We start from the raw sequence: 13,090 nt of genomic DNA on the forward strand, positions 1-13,090 counted from the left end.
GATATTTTGGTATTTTAGCTGCGTAGAAAACCCATATATTATCTCGTTGCTTTGTAACATCGACACATTTTGAAAACTGTAAGAACACCACAGTGTACCGTGACCCTCTTGCTGGAAGCTGGAGGAACTTCTTTAGTGGTGTATGGAGAAAGGGAGGAGAGTGACAAGAGGTTGGGCAGACCATGCTGTGAATTGTGATTACCCAGGGGGCTCCATTTCCCGGGGGGAGGGGGGGGGGGCTTAGCAACAACCGCTCAATAAGCCGGTAGCTGCTAGCCGATGCATGGAGAGGGCTGAGGCGATTTGGCCAAAGGTCACAGGTGTTGATTGGTTTGTGGAGTCATGGTGGATGCAAGGGTGCAGGTGTTTGTTGATTGGATGATTCTGGTGCACAGGAGGATTGTGGGTAGATGGATATGTCGGAGATCTGAACACCCCACTTCTTGATTGTGATGCCTTTCATAGGGAGGACAGTGATGTGTGGAAGTGGATCAAACCAGGATTGTCCTTTCACCTGAAAGCAGCCATGTTTCTTCCTAACATATGAACGACTAACCTAAGCCCTCTGCTGGTACCTGAGATCAGTGGTTCCCAACCCTGGTCCTCCACTACCCCCCAGCACTCCCCGATCTACCCACACATGAAAAGATGCAATGAGTTGGGGGAACTCGAGAGCCAGGGTTGGGAACCACTGCCTCAGGTCATCTGAACGGAAGCACGTTGCCAGATACCGTGTTGAATCATCCTTTACTGTTGAAACTTACCTCTTAATAATGCTTCTACTGCATTATCCAAATCTTTCAAAGTACCTTTATTGGTACTGACTTTACGGACAAATGTGTAAGGGCTTACTCCTTAAGACTTAAGATGTTATTTTGCTTCAATGGTTTATTTTACCCATAACCATGTACAAATAAACAAAACCTTTACAGCTTTGTATGGTCACACATTTAGCATTCATTGGTCCATAAGCACTCCACGCGACATGAAAACACTGTTTAAAGACACCGACATTGATTTCGAGCATCGGTGTCTCAACGTTGCACTGACGTCACAAATGTACCATCCATTCTAACAGTTTCATTGCAAACCAAAATAGTCACATGCAATGATTGAAAAAAAGTACATTACCTCATGTCACATAGATAATAAGCGAAAAGTTTCATCATTTAGAAATAAGTACTCTCAGAGATTTGTCTCTTTTTTTAAGTCCTAGACATTCTTTCAACAGCGTTGTTGGTCTCATTTGGGTTGTAAACATTAAGTTACAGTGCCTAGCTTCATTCATCTGGCTGGCTGTGGAGCACCTCTCAAGAGAATTGGTCAATCAATACTATCAATCAACTGATCGAGAGGAATTGGTCAGTAGTCAATCATCCAAGGAATTTATCATGGAGTGACAAAGGTCGTCTTTGGGCTCAGATAGGGGCAACAGGACACCAATGAGAGACTGGAGAACAGACTGAACAGTAGATCTATATAAGACACCCTGAGAATCACAACTACTTCTCTTTCATCTGTCATCCCTTCTTCCTATCCTCTTTTCCTCTATCTCTTCTTCTATGGAACGATCATAGTCAGGTGGGCGTGACCTCTGCGTTGAGGAAGATGGTTGGTTGGTTTGTAGGTTGATTTGTTGTGGGGGAAGCCAGTTTCCATGCAACTGGCTCTTCGATGGTTGGCATGGAGACAGGTTAAGGTGGATTCTGACCTGGTAAGGTAGTATGCAGTATGTACAGTAGGATGAACAGTAGAATGTAAAAAGCAGGTCCGGGGAAAATACATCAATTTAAAATGGTTTCAAATGCCAGTGAACACGTAAACGTAGATTTACTACTGGAGGTAAAGTTTCAAACACTACAGGAGTGTTTATGCCATTGTACTCAGTGGTGGGAAATAACTTGTTCATTTACTCTGGTAAGTACCTATCTGAACATGTACAGTACGTTGATACTGTACATATACAGTATGCAGAAGTTTTTCTTTGTCACAGTAATTAGTTTCCACCTCTGCTCAAGTTTTCTGGGACATTTGAGTCCATTTCTTTGAAGTCCATTCTAGATTAGCAGTTCTCCCCGGATCTGGCAGCATGTAACAGTAGATTGTGACAGTAGTATGTTATCGATGGAGAACATCACATGGGGCTGATGTGGTGTGCAGTAAAGGATGGCGTAGGGGAAGGGGGTAGTGGTGGACAGTGATTGGTTGATTTGATTGGTCAGGTGACTGAAGGGGTTATGGACAGTCGAGTTGAGTCAGATCACATGATGAGGGTTTGCAGCTATAACGTCAGGAGGTTCCATGAGGAGCTATGGAAGCCTGACAGGTTTTAGCTTTTGGTGGACATTGGACAGAACACCCACCCCGAAACCCCGCCCTCACTGAGCCAGTGAGCATCCACACCCACTCACACACACTCACACTCACAATCACAAACCCACACACACTCACTCGCACGCACACACAGACACGCACACACACGCACACACACACACGTGAACACACGTACACACACACACACACACACACACACACACACACACACACTCACACACACACACAGAACAGACAGCCAGAACTGCATGCACAAGTTCACAGACACACACAAAGACACACACACAGGTGTTACACATACAAACACACTTCCTATGTTTTTGCATAGTCACTCACAAAAAAGCACACAGAGGGACACACAGTAAAGCCATCCATTCAGGAACATGCATACATTCTTTCTCTCAACACACACACACTCACTCACACACATGCATGCTTACCCACCCCCAGACTTGCGATGTGTTACTGTGATGATGCAGAGTGTGGTGGAAGGTGAAGAATAAGACAACGGAAGACAGGTGATGCTAAAATGAACATTTATAATGACTGCTGTTGCTGTCGCAAAATAAGAATCCTTAAAAAAAAGACCTCATATATATTAGCACTAGATTGCCCACTTCACTGGTAATCCACAAGTCAAGAAACACAACTCACTACGTTTTTTTTCTCTTTACAAACACAATGCTACAATTACATTAAATATTCAATACTCTTTAAGTCAGTTAATGAATGTTGTTAAAAGCAAACACTAAAATACTAAAAATAAAAACAAAACAATAATATTTATTCACCTTTTTCCAGTCGTTCCCTTTTTCTTGTTGCGTTGTTATTTATTAATAGTATAATAATAATAGTCTGAGAAATAAATAGCTCATGTGGTGTTCTCAGGGCAATGGGGCAGGCAGCATAAATCAAGAGTGGAGCTCAGAGCAATGCGATGAAATGGTGGCGTCTAGTCTAGTCTAGTCTCACGCAGTCACTTTAATACTTTCCAAAGGTCTCTGATTTAGAGCCCCAATTATGGAGATATGTCACAACTTTTGGATCCCGCAGGCACCGGCGTGGGGATTTCTTCGACGCTGCAGAGGTTATCTTTTTCACTAAGCTATCTTTTCTACACTATGTAAACTAGGACTGTATTGCACGAAAGTTAGCAGCTCAGCATCCTTGTTCTGTAGCCCAGGAGAAGCTTATTTGTTTCCCGTCATTTTTCTCCACCTCCCTGGATTCCGAGGAGCTGAGTTTAGCCGTTTTCCACGATGATATGTCTCTAACACGACCAAGCATTTCAATAACTATGGCTTGATGAAAAAAGATACTAGTGCCACTACAACTCACAGTTAGGAAAACATCAACAAATGTACAAAACAAGCCTACGGTGAGAATGGCTCGGACGTCTTAGTAAAGTTTAGTATTATTATCATAAGATGTGCACAATTATCTAAAGAACTTGCCAGCTAACGAGTATAACAAGCAAACACAGTAGGTAAATCAACACTAATAACAACAGCACAGGTTAACACAGTAGAACTAGCATAGCCGCTTATACAGGCAGACCTAACTACAGAGGGTGAGAAGTGTCATGGTCGTCTGCTGCCTCCACTAGTTCCCCTTTATGCTGCCGGCCCCTTTCTGCTCAACGTCTCTCTTTACAGCTTGGCAAAAAATCTGACAAAAATATTTACAATGAGAGAGAAAAATAATGAAATCGTGGAAACAGTTGTTTAGTGTTTTTTCTTTTTTTGTTTGTCTGCATTTCTTTCTTGTTTTTTTTTTTAAATGTTTTTTTTCTTCCTTTAATATGTTTTTTTGTTCTTATTTTGATTTATATCTCAGAGAATTGTCCCCAATGATGAGCAACAAACAAACAAACAAAAAAAATCCAATCATATCAGCTAGCATTGCACAGTCTCAGAGAGGTTTTTTTTTGGGGAGGGATGGAATGGAGAGTTATCGTCCAAAACAGTTGGATGAACACAGAGGGGGGAGGAGGAGGAGGAAGAAGGTCAATAAAGTTCATGAAGGGGGAGGTGAAAGTTCAACAGTTCAAGAAGACAGAGGATGGCTGCGCAGCTGACGGTGCTTACACTCCCCACAGCACCGCGCGGTGACGGTGCGTGTGTCGGCGTGCGTGGGTTTGGATGTTAAACAACGACAACAACAAAAAAAAAAAATCATCATTAGAAAATGGAGTTTGTTTTGAATCTTTCCCATCGAGAAAAATCAAATGGAGCAAGAAGAGCAAGAGAGAGAGAGAGAGAGAGAGATTGAGAGAGAAAGCGAGAGAGACTCTGGGGGGGAAAGAGGTGGGGGGGAGGTGAGGAGAGGGAAAGGTGCCCCCAACACTATGGCACACAATCAATGAAGTCCCACAGGCTGAAGAGATGACAGAATTAGGAAAGCAGCTGGCATGAGCAGTAGGTAGGTGGGGCTTTTTTTAGGTAGGTTGATAGGCAGGACAGTAGGTAGGTAGCCAACCTGCAGAGGGGTTAATCCTTGTCGGGTTTAGCTCTGTGGGGGGAGGTGAGGAGGAGAAGGTGGTGGTGGTGGGGGGGCAAGGTGCTGTTCAGTTGAAGGCGTCATGAGCGACATCATGTTATGAGGGCGGAGCATGCTGGCTTCATGGGTGCTTCCAGGATGGATGTCCGACACACAAGAACAACTCAAAGAGAAACGCTTGGAATGGTAGTTGTTGTTTTTGTTTTTTTTGTTTTGTTTTGGGTTTTTTTTGTCTTTTTTCTTTTTTTCCTCTCTGTTTCTATTTTGGCACTCGAGAGAAGAGACTCGTGGGAGGCGGAGGAGAAAGTGTGTATGTGTAAAAGTTTGGGTGGGCGAGGAGGAGGAGCGGGCAGTGAAAAGTGCAAAAAGAGGGCATGGAAAAAGTGTGTGTGGTAAACAGGCTACACACATAAATGGCATTTTGTTATAACTGGTCTAGGTTAGACAGAGCATACAGTACAAATTAAAAACCAGGAAATAAAAAACAAAGTACGAGAAGAAATAGAACAGAAAAACAGTGATATGACAAATGCAGTCTACAGTTGCTGGTGCTTCAATGGGGCCCGAGGTTGAAAGTCGGGTGGGGGTGGGGGTTGATTTTGGGAACGGGGGGTCCCGTATGTGTCTTTGCCTGGAGGACATGTGTGCGTTAGGGTGTGGGTGGGTGCAGGTGAGAGAGAGCAGGGTTGGTTTGTGAAGGTGGGTGGAGGTGGTGGAGGTGGTGTCGATGTGCGGTGGAAATAGGTTGGGAGTGTGGGGGTGGGGGGGGGGGGGGGGAGCTGAAAACGAGATCCAGAGATGAGGACTGTGTTGAGGAGCCACACACCCGCTGAGAAGCAATGAGGTCTACTGGCAAATAGGGTGAGCTGTAAGTTTGCATTCATCTACGATACGTCACAAAACCAAAAAAACACACGGCTAGCTGGCTATATCGTGACACAGACATCGACAGCACAAAGCAGACGAACCGAGAGATGGCAAGAGAGAGGAAGAGAGGAACATGCACATCTTATACACGGCAGAAGAAGAAAACACCTAGGCTACACATCGACAGTAGTCTCGCACAGATAGCCCCCAACTCGGCTCGGCCTGCCATGCACAGTAACAGCAGAGACTTTGGTGCAAAACGTGTTGCTCTGAGCGGTAATGGAACCTTTTATAGGGAGTTTAATAGGAAGCAGGTTGTGTCCCATGAGAAGATTTGACAACATACTCAACACTGAGAATGATCACAATAGTACCTCGCCTCCAGCTCCACTGCATTATTTTGTATGTTAATTCTTACAAAACATCACAGAATTCAAAATTGAACTAAAGTGGAGCATATGCTGATGACGCTCCCCTCTCTCTGAGATCAAAGGGTCCTAGGTTGGGGTCATTTTTGGGACCCAAACCCACGGCACCCAAGGGAAAGAGGTAGGGCTGGAGATGAGGCTCCCTTTGTCAAATTCACATAAGGTGCAAATCCGCAACAAGACAAGCCGGAGCTCAGAGTTTGGGGGGTAAAAGGACTGAGAGCTCGACACAGCATCAAGTGTTAGTAATGGTTAGAGTAAAAAAACACATGTAAGCCTCTACTGCACGTCAATGGTCAGAGGAGTGATATGCAAACGTATGCAGAGGTGAGTACATTCACGGACAGTCTCAGTCTTCATTTGAAACTATCCAGAAAATTGTTCCGATTTTCTTTTCTCAAGTTCTGTTAGTAACTCGGAAATGTTTGTACGAGCTCGCTCGGCAAGTTGCGAAATATAGTCTTGGTTTGATCGAGAGTCAGTTGGCATCCCTCTGAGGATGATTTGATACGCAGACGACTTAACGACAAACTCTGCTGTTTAAGTCAAAATCGAGGTTTTTGTTCACCTGTGACCGGTTGGTTTGTCAACGAGGTCTCAGCAAAAAACAACAAACATTAGAACATGTGTAAAATGATATCAAAATGCTCTACCCTTATTGGCATGCAAAGATTTGTCTCAGAAAATGAGCGACGCACACTGCCTAACTTTTTTTTCTCACTAACTTCATTTTGTTAATTTTTTTTGTCCACGCTTCACTTTTGATATCATGCAATATAGACGTGCAAAAAAGATAACATCTATTTCCACAAAATACATTTTCATCGTAACTATAAAAGGTTGTATTTAAGAATGCTATCTAGTCACATTTTTAGCATTGTAATGCTAACCTATCGCTATGACGATTATTCTAGCCCCCAGAGTCGTAGTGCTGTTGCATTCTGGGAAATGTTCCCAGAGGTCTAACACTTGGTTAACAAGGTGGTTCCCTCCTCTTGTGGCAGGGACGAAGAGGGCTGAGACAAACTGAGGCGCTGTAGTCTGACATTGGGACTATTTCCTTCCTACGTAAATTATAAATACGCTTCATTTGGCACTTTTCACATTTTCTTATTATAAAAGTATGTCTTCCCTTAATCTAATGTGGTTTAAATTGACACATTTACATTTTCACTCTGTAAAGACCTATTTGGCACAGGTTTAACTTCAGGTTAGAATTATACTATGATTAACTTATCATCATCTTACAACAGAGCTTGTATTACACTGCCACTTGAAACTAGCCTCTCCAGCTAAAGGACAGATTCGATATGTTTTAACCTTGTATTTTTAGTACATCAGTTATTATTAAATAGCAGCATTTCCAACAAATTAACAAAAGTTACTCAAATACACCTATTCAACAACTACAGGTCAAATCCAAAAGCTCCTATGGCAGACAGAGGATAAACGACAAGACGACATGCCACTACGTGTATTGCTTCCAGTACTCATCACATTTTATCTCGATCCCCTAACCTTTTAGGATATCAAAAGAAAATGCTCTCTGTGTAAACCAAGAAAAAACAAAAGTTGTAGGGTTTGAGTGATGAGGTGAAGATCAACTCCTTCACTGGCGACACCTAAGCTTTCAGATGTTCAGTGCTTTTCTATCCCACTGCAGATGATACTGTGCTGAGCCCAAAGCAAGTTACAATCAATCATGAAGGATCCCAGGGGACAAATTGGATAAAATACCAAATCTGCTGTGGTTAAGCTACCCAATCAACCTTTGGTGTTCAATAAGGATACTTTACACACAATGGTTCCTCTTTATGAAGGAAAAGCTGCAATGTAAGCTCACTAGCAAACTTAGAAAGTGACTCACTGATACTTTTCTCTATCAGTTCCAAATCAACAAACATAATGGGAACAAAACAGCACAGTAATCCTATGCACTGGTAAACAAAAGCACAAACTCTCCTCACGAGATTTTTGCCACACAAATACCCAACGTAAATCCAGTCAAATCCTTCTCAATGACAAAACCATCCCTCACGATATGTGTATGTTTCATGTTTGTGCAATAAGGTATTACAAATTAATAATTCTCCTTACTATGAAAATATATACTGATCCAATCTATACGTAGTAGGTAAGAGTGTTCTGTGCAAGACGTGACTTCACACTGTACCCTGCCCCAGCCTATTAACTCAAACTGCAGATGTGGTCCACTATCTAGACGGTACAAACCCCTCGGTGGTGTATCGGGGCGTCTGTGAGCCTCCAGCTGCTCCAGGACATGGAGAGAGACTCAGGTTTGTGGTGTTTGTCATAGCAAGCAGCAGACATGCATTGATCGAAACACCAGACAAAGTCACCCATGGAGCGATGTGGTAGGAGGAAAGGGGGACGGGGGGGCGGGGGGTGTCAGAATGGGACTGAGGACAGGTGGGACAGGGGGTGAGGAAGGTGTGGATGGTGTTAGATGGGAGTAAAGAAGCCTCCTTACCAAGCTGTGGAGATAAACCCTCACTGGTGCTCCAACAGGGAGGGAAACATTCGCAACCAGAGCACAGTAGAGGATTTTTGGGTCGGATTGGGTTTGAAAGAATCAAAAGGTCAGATTTAGTTTTGGTTTTTGTCTCTTTTTGTTATCCTAAGAGGAATTCCCTCCTCTCACCAGGCTCTTGAAGGTCAATAATCATATGCACCCCCTCCTCACGTCGGCATTTTACATTCCATCACACTTCAACTCCTGTTGGACTGGAATAGCTGTCCATAGGATGTATACATTATCGGTTTCAACTGTTTATGAAAAAGAAACAGCTGAGATAGAAAAGTAGAGTTGGGATTAGGATGACCCACTTTAGTGCAGTCTGTTTTCACTGCTGATGGACACCGAACACTCCCCCAAAGTCCCGCCCTCTCGTTAGAAAAGTATCCAAGACAACACGCAAGGTGAGTCGAATTGATTTGAACTGGTTGACCATCTTAATCGACCTAATCTCTTTCTCCTCCCTCGCCACTCAGATATGACGTGCATTTCTGGCGTAGTTCTTCATATGCATTCGACATATATTTCATATATGTGTGTTTGTCCCTGCCATATGAAACCATCTAATACAATGCCGCCTACAGCACACATCCCTGACCTCATAGGCAGGGAGAACCGCTCCCTCGCTTCACAGTGCATTAAGACAATAATTCAGTGTACTCCGATTGTAAAAAAGAAAAGAAAAAAGTAACAGGACACAAAATAAAACAACAAAACAAAAAAAACAGCATCTTCAGCAGCCTCCTAGGTCTACATTGGGCAGTAAATACTGTATGTTGCCATGGGAGACGTGCAGTTTGCCTGTGGCAGAATCAATCTAAACTCCCTGGACATTAACCATAGGTTGAAGATATCTCATGTCTGCCCTTTACCTCATCGACAGTTGGACAGTTGCTTGATAAGGGCAAGGATCAGGGAGGCTATTCTCTCCTTTATTGATATGCACACCGCCTAAGAATAGCAAATCTACGAGCGTGGCAGATTCAGATGTGGACCCTGCAGGATGAACGATGTCCCCTCGTCATGATTCAGTGTTTTTTGTGTAATTTCTCAATGTTTCTATTTGTCAGTAGTACGTTGTGTTTCCTTATGGTTCTTAAGTGCTCCTGCTTAATGTTCTCTGTAGTTCAGGTTCATCTAAGAGTTTGGAAGACCACAGGCTGAGCAGCAGTTTGTCTGAGAGCTACAGACGGCTCAAGTCAACTATTATTCACTTATCGTTTGACATTAGAGGCAAAGTGTAATAGAGTAATTCACTACAGAGGATATTCTGAAGCATGAGCAGGCACAGCCAAGAATGAGAACAACGGACCTAAGTTTGTTTTGTCCATGAACACACTGCAGTGCAGCCTGTGGTGTGAATGGTCGATTCAGTTTGGAGATATTTGCTTATGAATCTGGAGGTCTCACTGAAGTCTGCATCATAGATATGGAGAATTCCCTTTTCTAGCACCAAATATGGCATTTTAGTGTTTTGTTTTGCCTTTGTGTGTGTGTGTGTGTGTGTGTGTGTGCATTCCCTGTTCTGCTCTTTGACTGGATATACTGTATAAGCTGATCCTTCACTGTAATGATAAAGCCTGGGCTGGCATTCTTACTGGACTTAAATAAGACATATATTACACTATGTAACATTACTATTCATCTTCAATTCACTTAAATTAAAACAAAATAGTTCAAATAAAAAATAGTCTCATTTACATTCATGTCAACCTGAATTCACAGATTTTTAAAAAAAGAATCAGCTTTTATGGGTGAACTCATTAATAAATAATGACGATGGTGATGATTCCTATAATAATAATCATGTAAATATCATTAATAGAATTATCACAGCAGACTGCAAAGACGCCTCAGATCCTGTGTGTGTGTGTCTGTGTGTGTGTGTGTGTGTGCGCCACAGCGGGCTCAGTATCCCAGCTCCGCTCCTGGCTAGTTTTCGCTCTAGGTGAGGTCATCAACGTGCGCCTCGGCATTCTGTCTGAAAACTAGAGCTGCACGGTGGTGCTGCAGAGCGTCTGGGATACATCACAAGGAATACGGGGGTGTGTGGGTGAGGAAATGCTGATCTGAGCCCACCCCCACCCGATCCCTCCCCCCAGCATAGGTGGGGGAAGAATGAAATGGGTGCAGCAGGGTCAGAGGGAGGCATTTCATCACTCTCACACCAGTTTGCAGTCTTGCTCGTATTAAAACCCTCGTCAGAGAGGAGGGGCGTGGCACGGGGGGGCAACTAGTGAGGGGGCTTTGGGTCTGGGGGGGGGGGGCGGGGACTGAGGGGCAAATCAAAACTGGAAGAAAAACAAAGACCCTACTGGTGAGCGACAGAGGTGTGTGTGTCAGGGTGAGGAGGGCGGGGCTTCCATAAGGGACCGCCCCCACGCCTTCCCGCCCACACACCTGTCTGCAGCCTCTCAGGCAGTTAGCCTGTCTACATGGCATTAAGCTCTGTCCACACGATACACACAAACCAACAGATAGACAGCTTAATTTACCAAACAGAACAGAAACAAAAAGAACAATAAACAAAACAATAAAAAAATCCCAAAAGATCAAGACGTGAAGTAATAAAACCTTATTTACATTTGAAACATTTTTTTCTTGGTTTTTCAGTGTGATACTTGCTCCTCTCCCTCCTCGTCTTCTCAGCACATTTTTGCTTCGCGTCAAAATTTTTTTTTTTAATAAAGAATACTGAAAACACGCAGAAGAAAACGGCGTGGACGATTCCTTCCAACATTCTTGCTCTCCTCTCCTTTTTCCTTTCTCATTCTCACTTTTTATACTCCTCCCCCAAGCCCCCACTCTTTTTTTCCTCTTTCCTCCTCATTTCTTATTGGCTGTCATATTTAGCCCACCTTCTGTGGGTTGGTGGCGCGTACCCCCTGCTCATACGTGATCCGCTGGCTGATCAGGTACTGTGCAGCCTGCGTGGCGGCCTGGGAACCTGTGATGGTCACCTTCCTGTTCCGGGTTCCAGGGATGAACTCGCCTTTCTTGGAGATCTGGATCCTGGCTCCGGTCAGCTCCTGGTACTCCACTAACGTCTTCCCTCCTTTCCCCAAGATGGCTCCCACCAGATTCTCCGGCACGGCAATCTCAACGACTTCCTTTGCGCCTTCTCCCAGCTTCTCTGTGGCCAGTAGAGATTGTGCCACCAGTGGGGATGCGGCACTTAAGTAGCCATTGGTGGCCCCTGTAGCTGCTGCCAGGGAGCCCAGTGAGAAGCCTCCCAGACCGGCCGCTTGGTGAGCAACACTGGTAGAAGCATCACTGGCGTAGGAGGCTAACAAATTAGCTGCAGCGGCTGCTGCTGGGTTAGCATTAGCTGCTACGGCGGCTAGCACCCCTGTGGCTGCGGCGGGGTTGAGCCCGAGGCCCAGGGAGTTGGTGTTGTAACCGTAGCTGGCGAGCGTGTTGAGGGCGGAGGTGATAGCCAGCAGGTCGTTCCCTGACAGGCTGGACATGGTTGTCGGGAAGGCGCCCACTCCAGCAAGACCGGCCTGGCCCAGCAGGGAGGAGGCCGTCGCTGCCGCAGCAGCGGCTGCAGCTGGCATGACCTCGGTTGAGTTGGCGTACGGGGAACCGGTGGGGTTGGAGTTGGCGACGGGCCCCGTGATGTTGGAGTAAGATATGTTGAGGCAGGAGGAGCTCTGTGGGTCCTCCTGAATCTTCTGCACGATGATCTCCACTGCTTTACGATTCTGCTCGGGTTCTCCGCTGATGGTGACAACACGCTCCTGAAGGTTGATGCCCTCGGGCTTTTGGGAAAGCTGGACCCACGCCCCAGACTGCTCCATCACCGCCTTGACTGTAGCTCCGCCTTTGCCGATGATGAGCCCCGCCGTGCTGTTTGGGACAATAAGCTTAGCCTGGTGGGAGGAGCAAGAGAGTGGGTGGGAACAGGGGAGGGACAAGAAGAACAACAGGGTAGAAATGTTAATGTGCTCATGGACAAGGCTGCTAGAGTTTCAAAGTATCCACCAATGGTTCCCTGACTCTCATCATCGTTGTTACATCAAATAAGTACCAAAGTCCCTGTTCCTGCAGGCTTGGACCCCTGGTGGCTGTAAAGCAGACAGCTCAGATCATGGGGAAATAAACTGAACAGAGGAAATACAAGTGCAGGATGTGATCCAAATCAACACCATTTGGAGGATTACATCCATTTCAGTCATTTGGGGAAACACACACACACACACACACATACACACACACGCTGATACACCTACACGATCCAATATAACACCATTCAGTTATGTCAATACTATGCAGTCTAATCTAGAAGCACCACTAACTGTGATGACTGACAAAATAAACTTCATAGAAATTATAGCGAGGAGGTTCTATTGGAGGATATCGATCAGTCAGGTGTATCTAATAAAGTGGCCACAGAGTGCAGAGGAACAAGAGGAGTGGAGAGGAA

The 13,090-nt window shown here is 44.8% G+C and overlaps 1 protein-coding gene across 1 annotated transcript in view; it reads right to left on the bottom strand.

The window, feature by feature from the left end:
- Positions 1 to 9,098: 9,098 nt before the first annotated feature.
- Positions 9,099 to 13,090, bottom strand: part of LOC143007321 (RNA-binding protein Nova-1-like) — a 16,565-nt gene continuing 12,573 nt past the window's right edge. Inside the window, exon 2 of the mRNA XM_076158594.1 lies at positions 9,099 to 12,536. Within this exon, the coding sequence (XP_076014709.1) occupies positions 11,514 to 12,536 (1,023 nt within the window). The 3' untranslated portion in view covers positions 9,099 to 11,513. The remainder of the gene's footprint in view (positions 12,537 to 13,090) is intronic.

The sequence above is a fragment of the Genypterus blacodes genome, unplaced genomic scaffold (assembly GCF_046128005.1).
Source record: "Genypterus blacodes isolate CSIRO-AG114 ecotype Tasmania unplaced genomic scaffold, CSIRO-AGI_Gbla_v1 ptg000084l_1, whole genome shotgun sequence".
Lineage (NCBI taxonomy): Eukaryota > Metazoa > Chordata > Actinopteri > Ophidiiformes > Ophidiidae > Genypterus > Genypterus blacodes.